General features: G+C 37.6%; 1 protein-coding gene across 8 annotated transcripts in view; it reads left to right on the forward strand.

Moving 5' to 3' along the window:
* The window catches only part of NFIB (nuclear factor I B), a 370,296-nt gene that overhangs the window by 349,103 nt on the left and 1,563 nt on the right, over positions 1–19,630 (forward strand). For all 8 annotated transcript variants that reach the window (XM_083185921.1, XM_083185919.1, XM_083185927.1 and 5 more), the window contains one exon: positions 13,280–19,630. This exon is cut by the window's right edge and continues 1,563 nt beyond it. In XM_083185921.1, the coding sequence (XP_083042047.1) occupies positions 13,280–13,409 (130 nt within the window). In that variant the 3' untranslated portion in view covers positions 13,410–19,630. The remainder of the gene's footprint in view (positions 1–13,279) is intronic.

Here is a 19,630-nt window from a genome sequence, read left to right on the forward strand (position 1 = left end):
ATGATACCGTTCTCATCCAATTAGTCATGTTCAAGCAAGAGAAAAGCATGTGTTCCATAACGCTGTAATGATCTAGGAAGCTTACTAACCAGATACAATGCTAATTATCTGCCACTTGCTTGATAGAAGTGACATTTCCCTCTGATTATACATAAGAATGGTAAAAAAAATGGAAGTATTTCGTAGAATACTGTTTTGTTGGCGGACAGAGGTATTACCTGATTTGTGTTGTGGGTGATGGTGGCATAGATATGCATGCATTTGATTTATTGATATTTATGGCTGTTGTGCTTAGAATTACAGTTTACATGAATTTATCATTTACATGTTTTTCTGTTTCACATACAAGCAAAAATGGTCTGTTCCTCTTATGGAGTAAGCCTGTCGAGTCTTACCTTTAGGAGCCTCTGGGTCTGAGAATTATTAATTTCCTGTGTCCCATTGTGTTTTTGTTGGGACATATTCTTCTTAAAATGTGTCACCTGAACTGGTGGGCTTCTCATGGCAAGACTGAGGCAGCCATGCTCCAGAAGACTACCGGACAGAGGTAAGTTTTAGAAAGACCCAGCAACCTTGTATGGGGTATGGTCCATTTGGTTGACAGTAATAAGAAGGACAGTCAATAGGTCGACATGCCATATGTTGACACCTGGAAAATTTCGACATACCTAAAGTTGACGTGGTCAAAAGGTCAAAACAAGCAATATTTTGGCATGAAGGTCGACTTGAAAAATGTCGACAAGAGTTTTCACTGATTTTGTTGTATGTGTCGACATGGGCACTATATATGTTTACCGCGTCTATGTCGACATTTCCATGTGCCGACCTATGGCCTGTTGAACAATAGCGGTGGATCTATTGATTGTTGACCTTATTACTGCCAACTGCAATCCCTTGTATGGCATATTGGGTGTATTCTGTATAGAAGGAACATTTTATTGCATGTTAATAGGAATAATAATGGTCTTAATAGAACACATCAAATGTGTAAAATACAGTACTGCATGCTAATGGGTGCTGAACATCTCTTAACAAAAACAAAGTACAACATGAATCAAGTGCACATTTACACACAGTCAAATAATAGTGTAGACATTATATGCATCCAACCATTGCATCCCAATTCTTCCACCATCGCTTTCCAGACAACACAATAACAGTAATGAATCTCCTACTGCTGAAAGTCATGGCTAGAGAATAACTTCCATTAAAATCCATAGTTCACATAGTCCAGCAAAAAATGTCTAATTTGGCGATCATGAATGTCAGGCTCTATTCATAAACAGGGTCCTTTTATGTACATAATGAAAAGTGAATTGTTACTTATCACTATACTGTACATCGCTATTGTTTGATACGATATATACTGTAGCTTCAATAAGTAACAATTAACCTTTCTAGTGATGCAAACCGTTCTCCAGGGCTTCAGTGGTGATGTCTTCTCCAGCAGTTTACTGCGGAGCTCTGAGTCAGCCAGCTAGTTCCTTCTGTGTAGGTACTGGAGGAGAGGAAGTTCAGGGGACGTACCAGGCAAAGAGCAAGGAATTGTTTAGCTTCCCTGCTGTTTCGCATTAAAGTAAAGTTCCTGTAGTATCCTGATATGGCAAATCTGTATACAGCTGCGGAGTGGAAGCTTTCTGTTCTTTCATGAAGATTCAGCTACAGAGCTGGGATAATGCTGGAGGAGTCAGAAACTTGTAACCCGTGAATACCACCAAATTGAGAAAAGCCAGATTTTCCACAAAATAGGGTTTTTCTCTGCTTTATGAATAGACCCCCAAATATTATTAAGTCTATTTTTAATAAATACTCTATATTTAAAAATTCCATGATTAGACTGATAATGGTGTGCAGATAGGAAAGGTTGTAAGAGAGCTTTGGTTTCCTGGTCCTGGTATCAGTGGATAGTCTCTTTCTGCAAATAAAGGTTTGTGTGAGTTACTTGTCCCAGAATGTATGCATTGAAGAATCAACTTGCACACTAATAGTTTGTACTAGAAAATATTCAAGATACATCAAATACTTTTCTTGTGTTATATGTTTCCCAGTTGTAAACCTTTTGAACTAACTGGTAGTATATTCCACCCATAGGCTCCAGGATATATTAAATATATAACTACCTTTCAATTCTCCAATCACTGTCCAGTTTAAGCAGTACAGGTTAGAGCACAGGTTCTCAAAGTTGGTCCTCAGGACCCCGCACAGTGCATGTTTTGCAGGTCTCCTCACAGAATCACAAGTGAAATAATTAGCTCCACCTGTGGATCTTTTAAAATGTTTCAGTCAGTAATGAGTGCACCTGTTGGGTAACCTGTAAATGTGAACTGTGTGGGGTCCTATGGACCGAGTTTGAGGAACTATATACTGAGCAACTTGAAATCAGGAGTTCATAAATCAAATATATGAAAAAAATCTCCTACCAATTAAGCTATTCAACACGGAGCTTAGCTGCTTGCCGTTTACAACTCAAACATTGACAATGAATTGACTTGTGCCATTTCTCTCATTATTGCTTTGTACAGTACTAAAACAAATAGAGTCCATTTCACTAATGAAATTTTGATTATATTCTTCAGAGAACAGGAATCTCCAAAAGTGATCAAATAACCACTAGTAATATAATGACGGACACATTTCTCTACTTTTAATCATTACAGCATGGTAGTCTTATTTTAATTGTCATTGGAATTGGGTTTTTTCCAAAGCACCTTGTATAAGAAAAGGAAAGTTCTAAGCACATTTCTATCAGTCCGTACAACAATTTGGATATCATAAAACATGTAGAACGATTATCGGCTTACGGGCCAAGGATTGTAGTATAACAGCTCAATTTGGTAACTGTTCATGTGTAGCTGTGGCAAAGGTGTATCGAGACTGGACAAATGGCACCATTGTGAATAATTGAAGTGGAAACTGCAGTGAATGTCGGTTGTAAAGGTGCGCTTGGACCGAGCAGCATATTGTAGTGGAGCAGTTCACCATCAATTTAAACTTAGGGGCTACCAGAAGTATCTAAAATAACAGTTCATTGAACTCTAATGTGTATGGGGCTCCGAAACAAGCGGATGGTCACTGCACCTATGCTATTGAATAGGCTATAGTGGTAGAAAAGGCTTAAATTTACAAGGTAGTATCAGAATTGGACTTCCGCTGATTGTCAAAGGGTCACCTTCTTCAATGAGTCAAGTTTTGTGCTTCATCAGACAAATGGATGTTCATATGTCAGGTGAGAAACATTGTAGAACAAACACCTTGTAACCAATTGCCGGAAGAACACAAGCTGGTGGCAGCAACGTTAGGGTTTTGGGAGTGGCATTCTCCAGGCCCACTCATCTAAGTGGAAGGAACTCTCAACGATTTGGTTATGAATCCATCTTTACAGATCACATACATGTGGATTTTCTTTCCTGGGGCAGATGGGATCATCCAACATGACAATACAGCACATCACCTGGCTAGAAATTTCCAACAGTTGTTGTACAAGCACGACCAAGGCTTCCACATTCGTCCCTGGACTCCTAATTCCCTGGACTTAACCCAGTTGTAAATCTCTGAGACCACCATGATCGTCATGTTCGCTCTATGGATAACCCGACACACACCCACCAGCAGCTGTGGGATGCACTATAGTCAGCATGGCTCCAGATACCTATGTCAGCCTACCAGAACCTTATTGAGTCACTATACCATATAGCTGCTATTCAAACTGCACAAAATAGCTGGTTACTCTTTTAGCTGGTGGTCATAGCAATGTTAGCGTAGTCTATACTTGGTAGATCATTTGATTAAATGTTCATTGGACAAGTATGCATTATTGTTGCCTTTTAAAATGTTTTTATATTGTATTACTAAATTGTCCAATATATGTATTATTGTATTTTGTGGTATGCTACTTATTTAGAGGGCACCTACGAATCTGCTGTAGTCATATTTAATAGTTTTCCGGTGGACTGACCACCCATCTCTTTTTAAGGCATAACGCCACTGCTTGTATCCAAATGTAAACTAGCCCTAAAGCAGTAAGTAAGACCTACCTGATGCTAAAAAGACACAAAAACTTTTTTAGGGCATACTTGTGTATTGTGTTTTTTCAAGAGGTTCCATAAAAGTGGCCAAAAGAAATCTTATTTTAAAATGTATGTAACATCATTGTACCTTAATACAGGAAATGGCATTAATAATTCCATTTGAATGTATATATTTCAGATTTTATTTTCAAGAATATAACTGAACTTAGAGGTATGGTGCAATCAGGGAGATTTGATAGACTCTTCATGGAGTCAGGTAGATTGCTACTGTTTCTGGGAGTCTCCTAGCTAATTATGTAGCTAATTATTGATTAGCTTTTCATAATATATTACATCGTACTCCTGATCCTTATGTTGTTAGCTACTGTATACCTCTTCACAGTAATAGCAACAATGACTCCCACAACTAATACCCCTTTCACATTACAAAGCTGTGTCAGACGCTGACCCAGGTCCGGTGCTTTAACACTACACCTAGATTACCCATTGTACTGCCCATTATACAGAGGGCGACCAGGGTTTAACCCTTCTTATCACCCTGCTTGAATTCCTGGGTTGGTCCATTCTAATAATAATAATGATATTTATATAGCACTTTTCTAATCTGGTTATAAGCGGAATGCAGCATGGCCCCCACGCTCCCCTCGCTGTTGTTCATTGCCCGCCTGAGTCATGCGTGCATGCACTTGCCGATGCCAGCACCCAGCCGCTGATCATCATGGGTGTACGGACTATTATTATACAGTATATGTATGTCTGTGTCTACAAAAATTGGAAGGGGGAACTACTGTACATAACTCTCTGATCTCCCAAGCCTCTACACAACTTATTTTAATTTTATTTAGTTTTTAAAACAAGAGTATCTAAACAAAAATAAATTAATTTGATCTATCTAATATTCTGGAGATGTCAGTCTGACAGTGCAGAAAAGAACCCAATACCTTCTGTGTTTGTGCATGTGTGAGAAAGAGATGTACTATATGTAACTCTCTGTCAGCAGATGGCAGTGTTTCGGAGACTCACGGACACCAGGCATATAAAGATGAAATATATACAAATTTGTAGAAAAAAGGCTTTATAACAATATGATGATATAAAAACACCACGGAAACCAACCCAGGAGTGACGCAGCCTTTTTTCTACATATACTGAAGGCACCCGGGTCATTTGACACTATTTAAAGGGGAGTGCTGATTCTATCCCAGCACCTATATGTGTGTGTGTGTGTGTGTGTGTGTGTTTTAATGTGTATTATATTACACAGCAACATGGTTTTTCACATCAACCCATTGGTGCCTCCCTAGCCTAAAATAGGGTCTGCTTTTTTCTTTCTTTAACTCTGCTTAATTACCCACCAGAAAACACTAGGTCAGCATTTCCTGCTCTCAGTGTGTTATCGTGATACATGACTACAGTGCAGCAGCTGGATTGTTACTAGGATTTCTGAGGATAGCTCTATCCTGTGAGCGCACTGCAGTTTCCCCTCTGTGTAGAGAGAAGGCAAAGGCGGCAGTCAGTCTCTACTTTTTGTCTGTAAAACTCCTGCTTTAAGTTCCAATACATCGTTAATAAGTAAACGTTCTATTCTATTCTCTGATTAAACATGACAGATGTTTGCACTGTTTCCTATTTATAAAGTTTATGAAGTTAAATCCTTGATTGAGAAAGCAGTCTGGCAGCTCCCATTTATGCTTTTATTTTATATAGATAGATAGATAGATAGATAGATAGATAGATAGATAGATAGATAGATAGATAGATAGATAGATAGAGTAGTTTTCTTCTGCTTTTTCTTTTTGCTCTTTTTTCAATAATAACTGCGCTGATATTAGAAGCAGGATTGGTTACGGTATAAGAGATTGACAATGTCTAGGTCAACAGTCACCAGGTCGACCACTAATGGTCAACAGTGACTAGGTCGGCATCCGAAAATTGTCAACATACCGTAGGTGGACATCGACAGAAGTCCGACACAAGCTTAACATGTGCATGGTCGATGCCGACAAGGTCGACACGTGGTTTTCACGACCATTTGTCGACATGGTTTAAATGTACTGCGTCCCAATGTTTCGGGCACACTATTATATTCTCACTCTTTGCCCACTTGGATGGTAAAGTTTGAGCCAAGTCGGTCTACACCCCAAAAAATTGTGAAAAACGCTTGTCGATCTTGTGGGTGTCGACCATGCCAATGTTGACCTTAAGCGTGTGTCAACCTTCTGTCATGCCAACCTATGGTATGTCATCTATTTCAAGCTGTCAACCTAGTCACTGTCGACCATTAGTGGTCGACCTAGTAACTGTCGACCTAGACATTGTTGACCCAGGAACCACATACCTGATTGGCTGATCAAGTTGCAGGAAGGCTTTATTTTCATTACAGCTCTCAGGACCTGCATAGTCATAAGACAATACTCTCCACCCAAAGGTCTCCAGATCTCTTCTGTATAGATGGATTGTACACTGGCCAGACCTGCATGCTGGCATTCTACAGGAAATGGATCAACAATCTAGGAAAATGCCATTAGATAATCTAATTTGGAACCTAATCTGTAAATTAGCCAGGACCCACAATTGCAGCATGCCTAAGAGAACTAAGAAAGGGGGAAATAAGTTTATGCTCAAATCGATAGGACCAGCCGAAGCGTGAAGAAGGCTGTTTGTTTTTTTTTCCCCCCCTTTTTTTTATGTAGCTGTGATCACGTCTCAGGCTGTCTGGTAACCAGGAGAAACGAGACATGATGTAATTCCAGAATGAACTTGAACTTCAGGGACTTAGAATGTGGGGCAGTGGGAACAATGGACCATAAGAATCAATAATGTCCATTTAACAGACGTCCATGTTGGGAACTCAGTGTTAACATTTATGGGAGAGAAACAGCAGGATCTGCTGTGTGACCAGAATGAGATGGTCCAGATACAAGATGTTGAAAGTAAAGAAAACACTTTTTTTTTCTTCTGTTCAAGCAAATGTTTTCTTCTGTCTTTCATACTCTCTGAGCGGACGCTGCAGATTCCTGCAGGATTAAAAAAAAAAAACACAGGAAAGTTCTCCCTGCGGTAAACCAGTTGCCTGCTCTAAGCACTCTTTGTTCACTTAGGTAGAACAAAGTTAATCTTACGTTTCCTGTCAAGTGATTTTTAGAAGAGCTGTAAGAAAGGAGGATCATCTGGTACTGCAACACCCACAAGAGCAAATTGTGTTTTTAGCTTTGTAAAAGACAAGGGTATTTACTGCTTTTTGCTTCAATTAGAAGTGCTTTAATTTTAGTAACACATGCAGCACCCACATTAGTTTACAGTCACTTCATTTCCACCCACATAACATAAGTTATTATTAGCAGAGTCTAAGTTTGTGGTTCCCAAACTCTGACCTCAAGAAACCCTAGCAGTCCAGGTTTTAAGGATTCATATGCTTACACACTGGTGATTTAGAGAGAGCTAAAGTATACAGATATAAACTACCAGCACCTAACAGTGATGTTCTTATTATTATTATTATTATTATCTATTATTTATATGGCACCACAAGGGATCCCCAGCGTCCATTTACAGAGTTCATAAAAGTAAACAAAACAAGAAAATGGTGACTTATAGTTCACAACAGTATAGGACAAGTACAGGGTATATAAACATATCTGCATCAGCAAACGAAACTGAAATAAGTTTTGGGGTAGCATAAAATCAAGGGATTAGAGCAGGGGTGGGAAACCTTTTTTGTGCCAAGGGCCGTTTGTATGGGGAAAAAAATCCTTCGGGGGCCATATGTAAAAATTTCCCTTACAAATTGTCCTGCTGCAGCCATCCCACACTACGGCGGCTGCCGCTGAATAGGACTGACAGTCTCCATCTGCTGTTGATTAAGAGGAATCTTGCGAGAACTACCGACCTCTCACGAGAATTCCCCTGTACTTGACAACCAGCAAAGCCGCCGGGCGGGTGGGCGGGCCACTCAGACTGGCTACGGGGGCCGCATACGGCCCCCGGGCCTGAGGTTTCCCACCCCTGGATTAGAGCAAAGGTGGCCAAACTTGACCCCAAGATCTACCAACAGTTCATGTTTTTCAGGGAACCTGTGGATCTATAATAGGAATGAATGCAGCAGGTTTGACAATGTGACAGTTAGTAATGACTACACCTGTGCAGCAGCCAGGTGATTTGGGTCATGTCACAGTCAGTAATGACTACAGCTGTGCACCAGATAGGTGATTTGGAAAATGTGGACTGTTAAAAGATCTTGAGGACCGGTTTGGCCAAAACCGGATTATGACAGGAGCTGATTGGCTGGTGCTTTATCTCCCTTGGCTTGACCTGCTACTTACAGGTGTACACACATATCCAATACTGATATGAGTTTTATATGGGATGTACTTGGCATGTTAGCAATCAGGAAACCAGCAGTTGCAAGACTGGCACAGGAATGCTGACACCTGTCACAATCCCGATGCTTGAAGCACCTGTGTGAAGGGAAGGCTAGGGTTTTGCTGCGGGGGGTGGGGGGGGGGGGTTATGCGGCAGCAGGGAAGGTTAGGGTAAGGCTGCTGGCAGGGAAGGTTACTTACATACATATATACATACCAGCCTATATAATGAATGGACTTTCTCCTTAATGTGGGATGATGATTATATACAGGTGTAGCCATACTCATCTTTGGTGCTACTGTATGTGTCTTGCTGCAATGCACCAGGCTGCAAATATTCGTAGCCGTCGATTGCTTCATTTATTCTCTAGCAATGACTGTGAATAGTTGCAACCTAGCCCATCATGCAGCAAGCCGTGCATGGCTACATCTGTGCACAAGCCTGAATATCCTTAAAACCTGAACTGTTAGGGTGCCTTGTGAAAAACGTTTGGGAAATTCTGGATTAAATGATGGAGACACATGTAAAAGTATGCAAGCCATTATTATGCTACCTTATTTCATCTAAATATAATGTTCTCTTTTCATCACTCATACAAAAGACGAGGTTGTGACGTTTGCATCTACTTTGCACGTCTTCAATTTTTTTTTTTTTTTTTTTTCAAAGGAAAGGTTTTTTTGGTCCTAAAATTGTATTGTTCGTTAATCAAATAATTATAAGCAAGTAAATCACAAAATTTGTACAAAACATACTCTTACACAGCATATTGCTTCATTTGTAAATAGTAATGGTAAAAATGATATTGTAATCAAAATATTAGAATAATTTTCTCTTTTAATTAGAAAGGCATTACATTTTTTTTTTTAACAAATTAAGGGAATCCTTCGTTAACATAGTCAAAGGCATTCATTATATACTTTTCATTGGAACACACACACTTTATAAGTGTTATAATGTATTCAATATATCTATCTATTATTTACTTATTAACAGATTCTTATATAGCTCACACATATTCCGCAGCGCTTTACAGAGTATAGTTGAACATTCACAGTCCCTGCCCCAGTGGAGCTTACAATCTATATTCCCTACCACATGTACACGCACACACAGACATTCTAGGGTTAATGAGTTGAGAGCCAATTAACATACCAGTATATTTTTGGATTGTGGGAGAAAACCGGAGTACCCGGAGGAAACCCACGCAAGTACGGGGAGAATATACAAGCTCTGCACAGTTAGAGCCATGGTGAGAATAGAACCCATGACCCATCTGTACTGCCGATCTATCCATCTATCTACATACCTACCTACCTACCTATCACCCTAGTATCGAATGTCTATCTAACAAATGCATTCCTCCCAACATGACCCTCTCCAGGAGAGACACAATGCTCTGTTTCTGGCCTTCCCTCTAAATGTATAATTGCCATCACCTGTGTTGAACAGGTTGGTCAGGTAATAAGAATGGTGTCTGAACAAAGGTGATGGTAATCCTAAATGAAGAGGAAAGCAGAGCATTGTGTCCCTAGGGTAATGTTGGGAGGTAAGCAAACGTATATACAATATTCTATCTCTCTCTCTCTCTCTCTCTCTCTCGCTATCTATCAAAAAACCTATCTCTGCATTGCTTGCATCTTATCTATTTAACATTCTATTGATCGATCCATCCATCCTATGTCTATCTCCTAAGTATCTTGTCACTTTAAATAAATCTCTTTTTTGGGTAGCTTTGACTTAAACAAATGTTTTACAGATATTTGCAGTAAAAGCTTTGTATATCACTATATGAAATTAACACAAAACACATATTGTGATGATGATGATTATTGTTGTTATTTATAACCTGAACCATTTATTTATGTACATGAAAAAATGAAATGATCATTACCTCTGCTCTAAAGCAGTGATATTTTTTGAAGCAGCATCCGCTGGCAAGCCATTAATGTAGTATACCCAACAGCTCCTGCTCTGCTGTACTCTGAACAAGATGTATATTTGATACGGTCCCTGTCTGTGATAATATGCTAGGTCCAAAGCACTATTACCCATGCCCACTGAGGCCTGAAATCCTACTTCAGGCTCATTCTTTTTTTTTTTTACGTCTATTAGCAAAATTCACCCATAGTTTTGAAGTACAGACACCCCCCCCCCCCACACACACACACACACACACACACACACATCATTGCAAACAAAAAAGCTGCAAGCTAGTATTCCAGCCTAGTAGTCAAGTATGCACTTAACAAACCCTAAATACACTATTATAAAAATAAATAAAAATACAATAACATTTTTCCTCTTGTGAGATCCTTGCCAGCAACAAATTGATCTGCAAAATGAATATAAGAACAAGACCAGTATGAAAATGCCAAGTAAAGGTCATTGTAAAAGTTGCTACTAAGAACCAATTCATTTGACCTGTATAGAGTAAAATAATAGAGATTAGGGTAAATTACCATTTTTGTAAAGAAGATATATTGAATTCTATAAACAAGTTGTGTCATATTATGCTTTGCTAGTGTTGCTGATTCTAGGTTATATTTATATACAGTATGTCAGTCATGGAATAATCGATGTCCTTAGAATGATACCATCATATGTAAATTGTGTCATTTAATTTTCATATTATACAATAGAATTATTTTTGTAGTTATTTTTTTGATGTAATATCAACTGTATTGAGAAAAGCACATATATTAATACTAAATGTATGCATATTACCTACCTTTAATTCGCATTTCCATATTACACTATGAAGTCAATTTACTAAAGCTTCCAAAACATAACTCAACTTCTGTCTATTATTTCTCTATTACATCCTAGAAAATTAAAGGCTATGGTTGGATATATATGAAAAACTCATACTCTCTCTCTCTCTCTCTCTCTCTCTCTCTCTCTCTCTCTCTCTCTCTCTCTCTCTCTCTCTCTCTCTCTCTCTCTCTCTCTATATATATATATATATATATATATATATATATATATATATATATATATATACAGTATATATATATATATATATATATATATATATAGTGTAGATAGAGAGAGAGGAAGGGGGTATTCAATCTGGGGGTCACGGCTGTCGAGCTTGCTTGACAGCCGTGACCCTGTCCCGTTCTCGGTCTGCTCGACTGAGAACACGCAGGTGGGATTCAATGTCCCGCCTGCAGTGGGAGGAGAAAAGGGCGTGGCTGCGAGTTGCAGTCGGGAAGATGCGAGCTTCAGCCGGAAGCTCGTCACTTCCCGGCCGTTCTCGGCAGAACAAGCCTGACTGCTTTTGAAGTCGGGCTCGTTCTGCCGAGCTCCCCTGTTCAATGCTGTCGGGGAAGACAGCATTGAATATGGCCTGGCGGCCATCTCCCCCTCAGGAGATGGTCGCCGGTGATTGAATACCCCCCTAAGAGAGCAGCACACCACTCATTTTTAACATATTAAAGTTTAGTGAAAAAATGGTATTAATCCATTTTTTCACTAAACTGTAATATTTTATATGATAGAAATGGTGGTGTGCTGATCTCTTATTCTGTGCAGACTTGCACAGGGCAACCCTGTGTTTATATATGAGAGAGAGAGATGATAGCATTTGATTAGTTGCTATGAGGTTTCATTTTTAGATTTTTCAAATTTAAGAACAATATGTCAGCTTGCCTTTCTACCCAATAAGCTGCACCATCCCCAGATGTTTGTTAGTCTTATTGTGTAAAATGAGTTCCTATATTTGCACTGTTCTTCAAAATGAGAAAATGTGTGCATGGGTCGTCCTCGCTCCACCCGTCATCCAATCGACCAATGTAGACTTTTTCTCCAACACTCATACCATCATGCAAATTCATGCACGCTACAGAGATTTAGGCTTACTGCACAAATAAAGATACGTGACTTGATCAAACAGGATTTTACACTGTACCTCAGCCAATTTCCATTTAGTAACTGTGGGGGAGATTTATTAATCTTGGAGAAGAGATAAACTGGAGATAAAGCGCAGAAAAGGTAAAAGGAGATAAAGCACCAGCCAATCAGCTGTGATTGAAAAAGACAGTTGGGAGCTGATTGGCTGGTGCTTTATCTCCTTTTACCTTTTCTGCGCTTTATCTCCAGTTTATCTCTTCTCCAAGCTTAATAAATCTGCCCCTGAGGCCCAGAACACAGCAAACCGTTTCAATTACTGGCATTATTCTTAGATGACAAGTTTCTTTTCCCTACATCCCTTTAACCTATGTCATCATTTGTCCTTAGCTTTAAGCTTGCAGCATGAATATGCTGGCATAAAGATTCACTAGGCGATGAGGACAAAAGAGGTCATGCAAGGTCATAAGAAAAAAAAGAACTTAAAAAGTAGCTGGTAGCATAGAGTGCAGACAAAGTATACTTCAATATACTATGCTTCCTGGCTAGAAATAAAACCAAAAACACTTACTAACATTGACCTGAATAAAATATAATTAATAGAAAAACAAAAATTAAATTTAAAGTCCATTTTTCATTAAAAAGTGCCTTTTCTGTGCTAAACAAGCGGACAATGATAGTTACATCCCCCCCCCCCCCCCCAAATATATAAAACATTTCTAAAGTAGTGGACTTGTTATTCAGCATTAAGTAAAATCCACACTATTTTCGATTCAACTATTCCAATCACTGGCTAAATTTCTATATACTTTATCTTCATTACCATTGTAAAATCCCCTGGTTCAAATGCATTTACTGATATTGTTTAGTATATTTTATGTTGTTGCTATAATGAGTAAGGATTTCTATATTGTTATAAATTGAATGTTTTTTTTGCCTAAAAATTGCCAACACGCTGTTTCATTGGGTGAGATGTGAGCAGGCAAATTAAAGTAATTCATTATACTGATTGAATTTCTCTCTCTGTTTTTCTTTTTCAGTCCTGGTACCTGGGCTAGTTTGGTTCCTTTTCAAGTATCAAACAGGACATCAATCCTGCCAAGCAATGTCCAAAATTATGGGCTAAATATAATTGGAGAACCCTTTCTTCAAGCAGAGACAAGCAACTAATTAAAAAAAAAAACTTAAAAAAGAATAAATAAATGAACAGAAGAAGGAAGAAAGGACATGAAGAAAAGAAGAAAAAAAAAACACGAAAAAGAGAGGAAACTGACCAGCATTTGCAGCACTTACAATCACTGATTCCTTTAACCTTTTTTTGTACTTGCAGGACCTGCAAGGCAATGCAAAGCATTAGCTTTCAGGACTTCAGAGCACTAAGGGGTTAAGGCTGAAGCAGTCGTGACACTGAAAGGGTGGCTAATATATTTCACGGATGGGTAGAATGCAACTCCTGCTAAACTAGCCTTTGTTAACTGATGTCCGCTGGGAAATAGGCACTCTTTCTCCACGACAATATATTTTATATGACTTTTCTAGATGCCTTAATAATTGCATGATAAGCTAGTCCTGTTTGGTTTTAGTCTTCTTGTTGTTTACGCATGGGAACACTACTCCCATTTTTTCTCACTAAAAAAAGGCTGTGAGACAGCATCAGCGCTGCAGAATAATGGGCCACAATTCTGCCCATACTGCGGATCTCCTTATATAGAAGAGTTGTCATATTTTACAGCATGTGGAAAGAAAATACTAAATGACCTTCAATCATTAATTTCAGGAAGAGATGTAACTACAAGAATCCCTGGTATACACCTTGCATTGTTTTTTTATGTGCTACCTAATTTGAGATGTCAGCAGATTTGTTGTCCGTCGAATTATTGCTGAAATCATTTGCCTTTGTACATATAGAGAGTTCCCAGCTCAAGAATCAGTGTAACAATGGGACATATTGCCCAAACAGAGATTAAATTAGAGGCAAGTGCTATTAAATAATTATTTAATGGGGCATAATTATAGTTAGTCCTTTAGCCCTGCGACTCTAAACTATAGGGCTTTCAAAGCTACAACCTGCTTAGAGCCAGAATAAACCTATGATTTTCCATGTGGGCCCTCTGGTAATGACAGGTAAAAAAAAGATTACAGATATTTAATTCCCTCAGTTTTTGAGGGCTATTTTAAAGAAAACTCCAGACAAATCATGTATTTGAAATATTGAAAGGAAAGGATTTGTAGCACTTATAATGTTTTGGCTACCCATTAAGGGGCCAAGTGTTTTATTTATTTATAATTATCGTTTTCTGTGGGGAAATGGGGTGGGCATCAGCATTCGTAAAATAGAGCCAAGACACAAACATATATACCGTACAGTTCAACTGTCAGTCTGCCTAATATGAACAGCAGTGGCCAAGTGACCACGCTCTTCTGCTCTGACGCTGTCAGTAACTCGCTCTTTAACCCATATCCTCAAGATCAAGTGTAATTTCACATGGCCTACAGAATTATGCCTCTTTTAACTCATATGGTAAAAAAAGGAGAATAGTAATTTAATACACTATCCAGTAGTTCTAATTTGCACGAAAATATAGTGTCCACGTTACGTGCCTTGCCTTGAATTTAAAAAAAAAAAGGTGACATCACTAAACTTGTTTTGCTGCATTTATTATCATTTTAAATCTTTACCATTTTTATGACAAAATATTTTGTACTCCATAAAGGAAAGAACAATTATGTAACATCCTGGATTTTTTAGACAGCTATACCTTCTCACATTTATAAAGCATATCATAGCTGTGTATAATTGCCGCTTAAAAAAAGTAGTAATCAACCAGCAATATTTTCAGTATTTTGGTGTTTTTTCTACTAACCTTTCATGTTTTTCATCTTCCAATTAATGTGGGAAAGAGGGAGGGAGCAGGTATGGGTTAAAATTTTTACAAATTATGCAATACCAAGTTTTGCCTATGTAGGTAGTGCTTTTAGCAGTATTTGGTTATTTTAGGTAATTTCGCAGATAAAAAAAAAAGAAAAAATGTACAAAAAAATTTTAATGTATGCTTTTTTTTTCAATTGACCAAAGTGGGTACTGCTTTTTTTGCAGTGTGATGAGGTCCTTTTGTGTACTGACATTGAGAGAGAAGTTTTGTTTTATATATGCGTATAAATATATATCTAAATATATATATTATGGGTGGGCAGTTGGATAAATGGAAATTTGAGCTCTTTATAAGGCTGCTGTAAAGCAGAATGCCTATAGATTGGCCATGACTGCAAAGTGACCCATATTGTCTGCTGTAATACAGAATCACATACATTTGTTCTAAAAAAAATAATTAATAATAATTATAAATTAAGAACATGGCCACAGTGTAATGAAGCTAAATTATTATGCACCCTTAAAATACTGGAATATGTCAGAGATAAGACTTGAAAATCTTTCACTGTAATGTTAGTCTTGTGAGCTTACACCACAGGGTTTGTCACTGTAATGTTAGTCTCATGAGGCTTACACCACAGCATTTCTCGCTGTAATGTTAGTCTCATGGGGCTTACACCACAGCGTTTGTCACTGTAATGTTAGTCTCCCGAGGCTTACACCACAGCATTTCTCGCTATAATCTTAGTCTCATGAGGCTTACACCACAGCATTTCTCACTGTAATGTTAGTCTCATGGGCTTATATCACAGCGTTTGTCGCTGTAATGTTAGTCTCGTGATGCTTATACCACAGCGTTTCTCACTGTAAACGAAAGGGACATGCATACTGCACATAGCATGGTATTGCACATATAATACAATTCATTACAGTTAATGTTTCTATTGACTACAAAGCCTTAATATTTATAAGGAGTAAAAGTAAAGTATTATATATATATATGAATAAATGTACATGTTACCTTTATTCAGTATAGTTAAATAATAGTCTACCTTTATCCCATGACCACTAGAACAATTCCACATTGCATAATTTTGACTGCCATTTTAATTTATTGCTTCCAGTGTAAAGCAGCCATTTTGTTTACTTTTAATCATATTTAACTGCACTAATATAACCTTCATCAACTTTGCTATTCACAACTCTTCTAGTCAATTCCCATCAAATTATTCTGTAAAACATATATTGGGCTTCCTTTTATCAAACATTCATCTGAACTCCTTAAACAGTGACCCTGTGCAGGCAGCAGTTAACTTTAATTGATGGCAGTCATTGATCACTTTACAAGGCAGAGGATGAGTGTCTGGTGATTTTCAGCAAATGTTCTTTATTTAATATGATTTTACTAACCCCCCGGTGTGAATTCACTCATCAGTTAAATACACATAAGTGAAACATGGCAGCAGAATTGAGGAACCCTGGTGACCACATCCTCATACAATTAAATCTATTATTATTCTCACTGCCAATCACATAATGAATAGATATAGCTGGGATTATGTGCTAACTCCATTTGATTCACCCACTCAGGCGAATCTCTTAAAATACTCAATAGCACAGCAGGAAAATGAATGCAAACATGAACTTGTGCGAACCACTACAATGATAATTATCCTTATATCAACATACACATTAATTTCCTCTTTATTAGGGCTAGTTGTCAAAGACAATCAATATGACATGAAAAAGTTTTGTTTGGTTATTTGCATTTGTTAGCAAATTTAAATGGTGTCATTAAGAATGGCTAGTTACTTGTAATGGAGCTTATAAAATTGCAGACCATGCCTGCAGAATATCTTAATTTATCAGCAAAATATCTTGAAAAATGACATAATGAGGCAACACTGTGGGTTTTACTCTCTGACCATTCTTCTGTAGTCGGGTTGCTCAACAAATTTATGATTCAATTTCTAAATAGTATCCCTTTTTCCCTATAGGTGTTTGCCAAAATGTACCTTTGTGTCTGTAAATGTTAATAAATTTCCCCAAGATTTTTGTACCTTATATTTTACTAACACAGTGTAACCAATAGGAGAGGTGCAGTGTTCATTATCTGGTGTGCAACACTGTTCTAGGCGGTACATTTACTAAAGTGTGAGTTTTTAGACGTGAGAGATTTTGCCCATAGCAACCAATAAGATGCTATATAAATAGGTATAATTAGTAAATTTACCCCTAAGGACCATTTCTGTCCATGTTGAGAAACCCTGCTCCATATTTATGAAATAAAGGGAAATATTTATTTAAATTTGGCCTTTTCCTTTAAAATTTATAAATTCAGGTTAAAATGTCTAGCACCTGTCCTCCCTTCCACATCGATTTAGATGACAAGTTGTAACATTACCAGGCACCTAATCATCCCATGTAAACTGTTCTGCCTCTTATTTAATTGCTTTGCAGTCTTGGCCTCTTGGCGTTGCCTCTGAAGTGTGTTTCCCCTAGAGTGACATGAACTTTTTAAGGCTTAGTTAAAAAAAAAAAGGAAAAATTACAGTGAAGGAGACTGTACATAGACATGGCAAATAAAAAAATAAAATCCTTACTTATAGCAATATAGCTATGGGGTAATATTCAGATGGGCAGCTTGAAAAAAAACTAGATAAATATGTGAATGAATCTGTGAAGCTGTAAGTAGCGAAAACTGAGGGGCTAAGTAATGAACCTTGCAGACAGTTAATTGTACACTGTATAGTTTTGTTAAGATTTTTGTTGAGTTACGTGTGCCCTCATTTGTAAAGCTACCTTTTTAGCATTTGCAATGGGAATATATTTTATTTCCATTTTTTAAAGTAAACAAGAATATTGCTTGTGTAGGAACTGGACTTGGGTTAAAACTCTCCGGATCCTTAATTTATGTATTAGAAAAATGATAAAATAAAAAAAGTTTAAAAATGCTGTCCATGTTAGGGATTTGTTTCAGAGTCGCTTGTACTTTAAAAGTATAAGTAGCTAATCATTTAAGAAAAATGTAAATGGAGAAAAGTTATATTTTATGAAGGTTATTTTGTTGTATTTAGTATTTGAAAAAAGTTGGTTTTTGGAGCATTTCAGAATGTCGGAAGCATCACTGTCTTAGTATATATGTGACTGTCCTCTAGCAAAATGAATTTTGTGATTACATGTTGGTATTTAAGAACTGAGTGTGCACAGCGATCCTGAGAAAGCAAAGAACTTAGAACAGAACTCTTAGTCACACATGACCATGTCCTCAGGGAGCATAAGTTTTAGATGTGCAACTTGTAGCTTCACAAGGACTAATGAAAAGAGATTGCATAGGACGTATTCATCAGTTACACTACCCATTTTTCTTTACTCTAGATAAAACTGTGGTCCGGGAAGACAAAAGCCAGATGGGAACACTCTGTTATGATGATGGATAAGGGATGAGATGTATGGCTTTCAGATTCTTGTGAACTGGGAGTCACATATATACATTTAAAAAATGTTTTGGAAGATTAAAAAGCTGTAGAAATGATCCCATATTCATTGTACAGTATTCTTGGTTAATGAAACAGCTCTATAATGTTGCTGGGATTTAGGCCCCAAGCATAGTTTACATGTTCCTGTCAAGGTCTTTTGTTGACATTAACCAGCTGCATGCTTCGTGAACATTTTTATATATTCCATAGAAAGATATTGAAACGTGCAGGCTAAGCTATTTCAACAGGTGTAGTTGCACATAATACTCCATTTGAATTGAAGGAAGTACAAACTTTTTCCTTCAGAATTGCACTTTCTGCTAGTTTCCCTGTAATCTATTCCCTTCTCCACCACATTATTGTGCAGGCAATGTGGGAGCAGTGCAGTTAGTACTTAACATGGACAACTGTTTTTGCCCTTTTGCCTGCTCACAATAACCCTTGCATCAGAAAATGTATTGCCATGACAACTCTTTGTATTGTTTCCACACCACAACTGTCAGTCACATTTTTAATACTTAAAGGGGGACAAAAGAAATAGCTGGAGATGGTCAATTTTTACATATTTTGTTGCAATTGATTTCCTTCAATGGTTGTAAGTAGTTTTTCTATGATAAAAAGGGTTCAATAGTTATTACTCTTTAGAAATATCTGTGTGTTGCAGTTCAAATGTATGTTGAATTTGTGAAATATTAAGCTTTAGTGGCACTTGATGTCTAAGCTGTTACATCATCCCAATAAGAATCCTACATCTGGGGTGGTAGCGTCACCTGGTTACACTAAAGCTAGTGTTTGTAGTACTTTATTTTTGACAGAATGGTTTTGAAACTGTGCTACAGGGACTGATGTGGCAAATGTATCTCTTTATGCAGAAGGATGTTTTCGTGTTTTTTTTTGTTTTAGTTTTTTTAAGAAGTATGGCTTATTATGCATTTTTCATTGAGGGCATTGAAGTTGCACGGACTGATAAAGTGTTGATGCAAAATGAGAAAGAAAAAAAACCAGCAAAATGTTTACCAAAAAACTCAAAATAAGTTAGC

Source organism: Crinia signifera, chromosome 1 (genome assembly GCF_055691185.1).
Source record: "Crinia signifera chromosome 1, ASM5569118v1, whole genome shotgun sequence".
Lineage (NCBI taxonomy): Eukaryota > Metazoa > Chordata > Amphibia > Anura > Myobatrachidae > Crinia > Crinia signifera.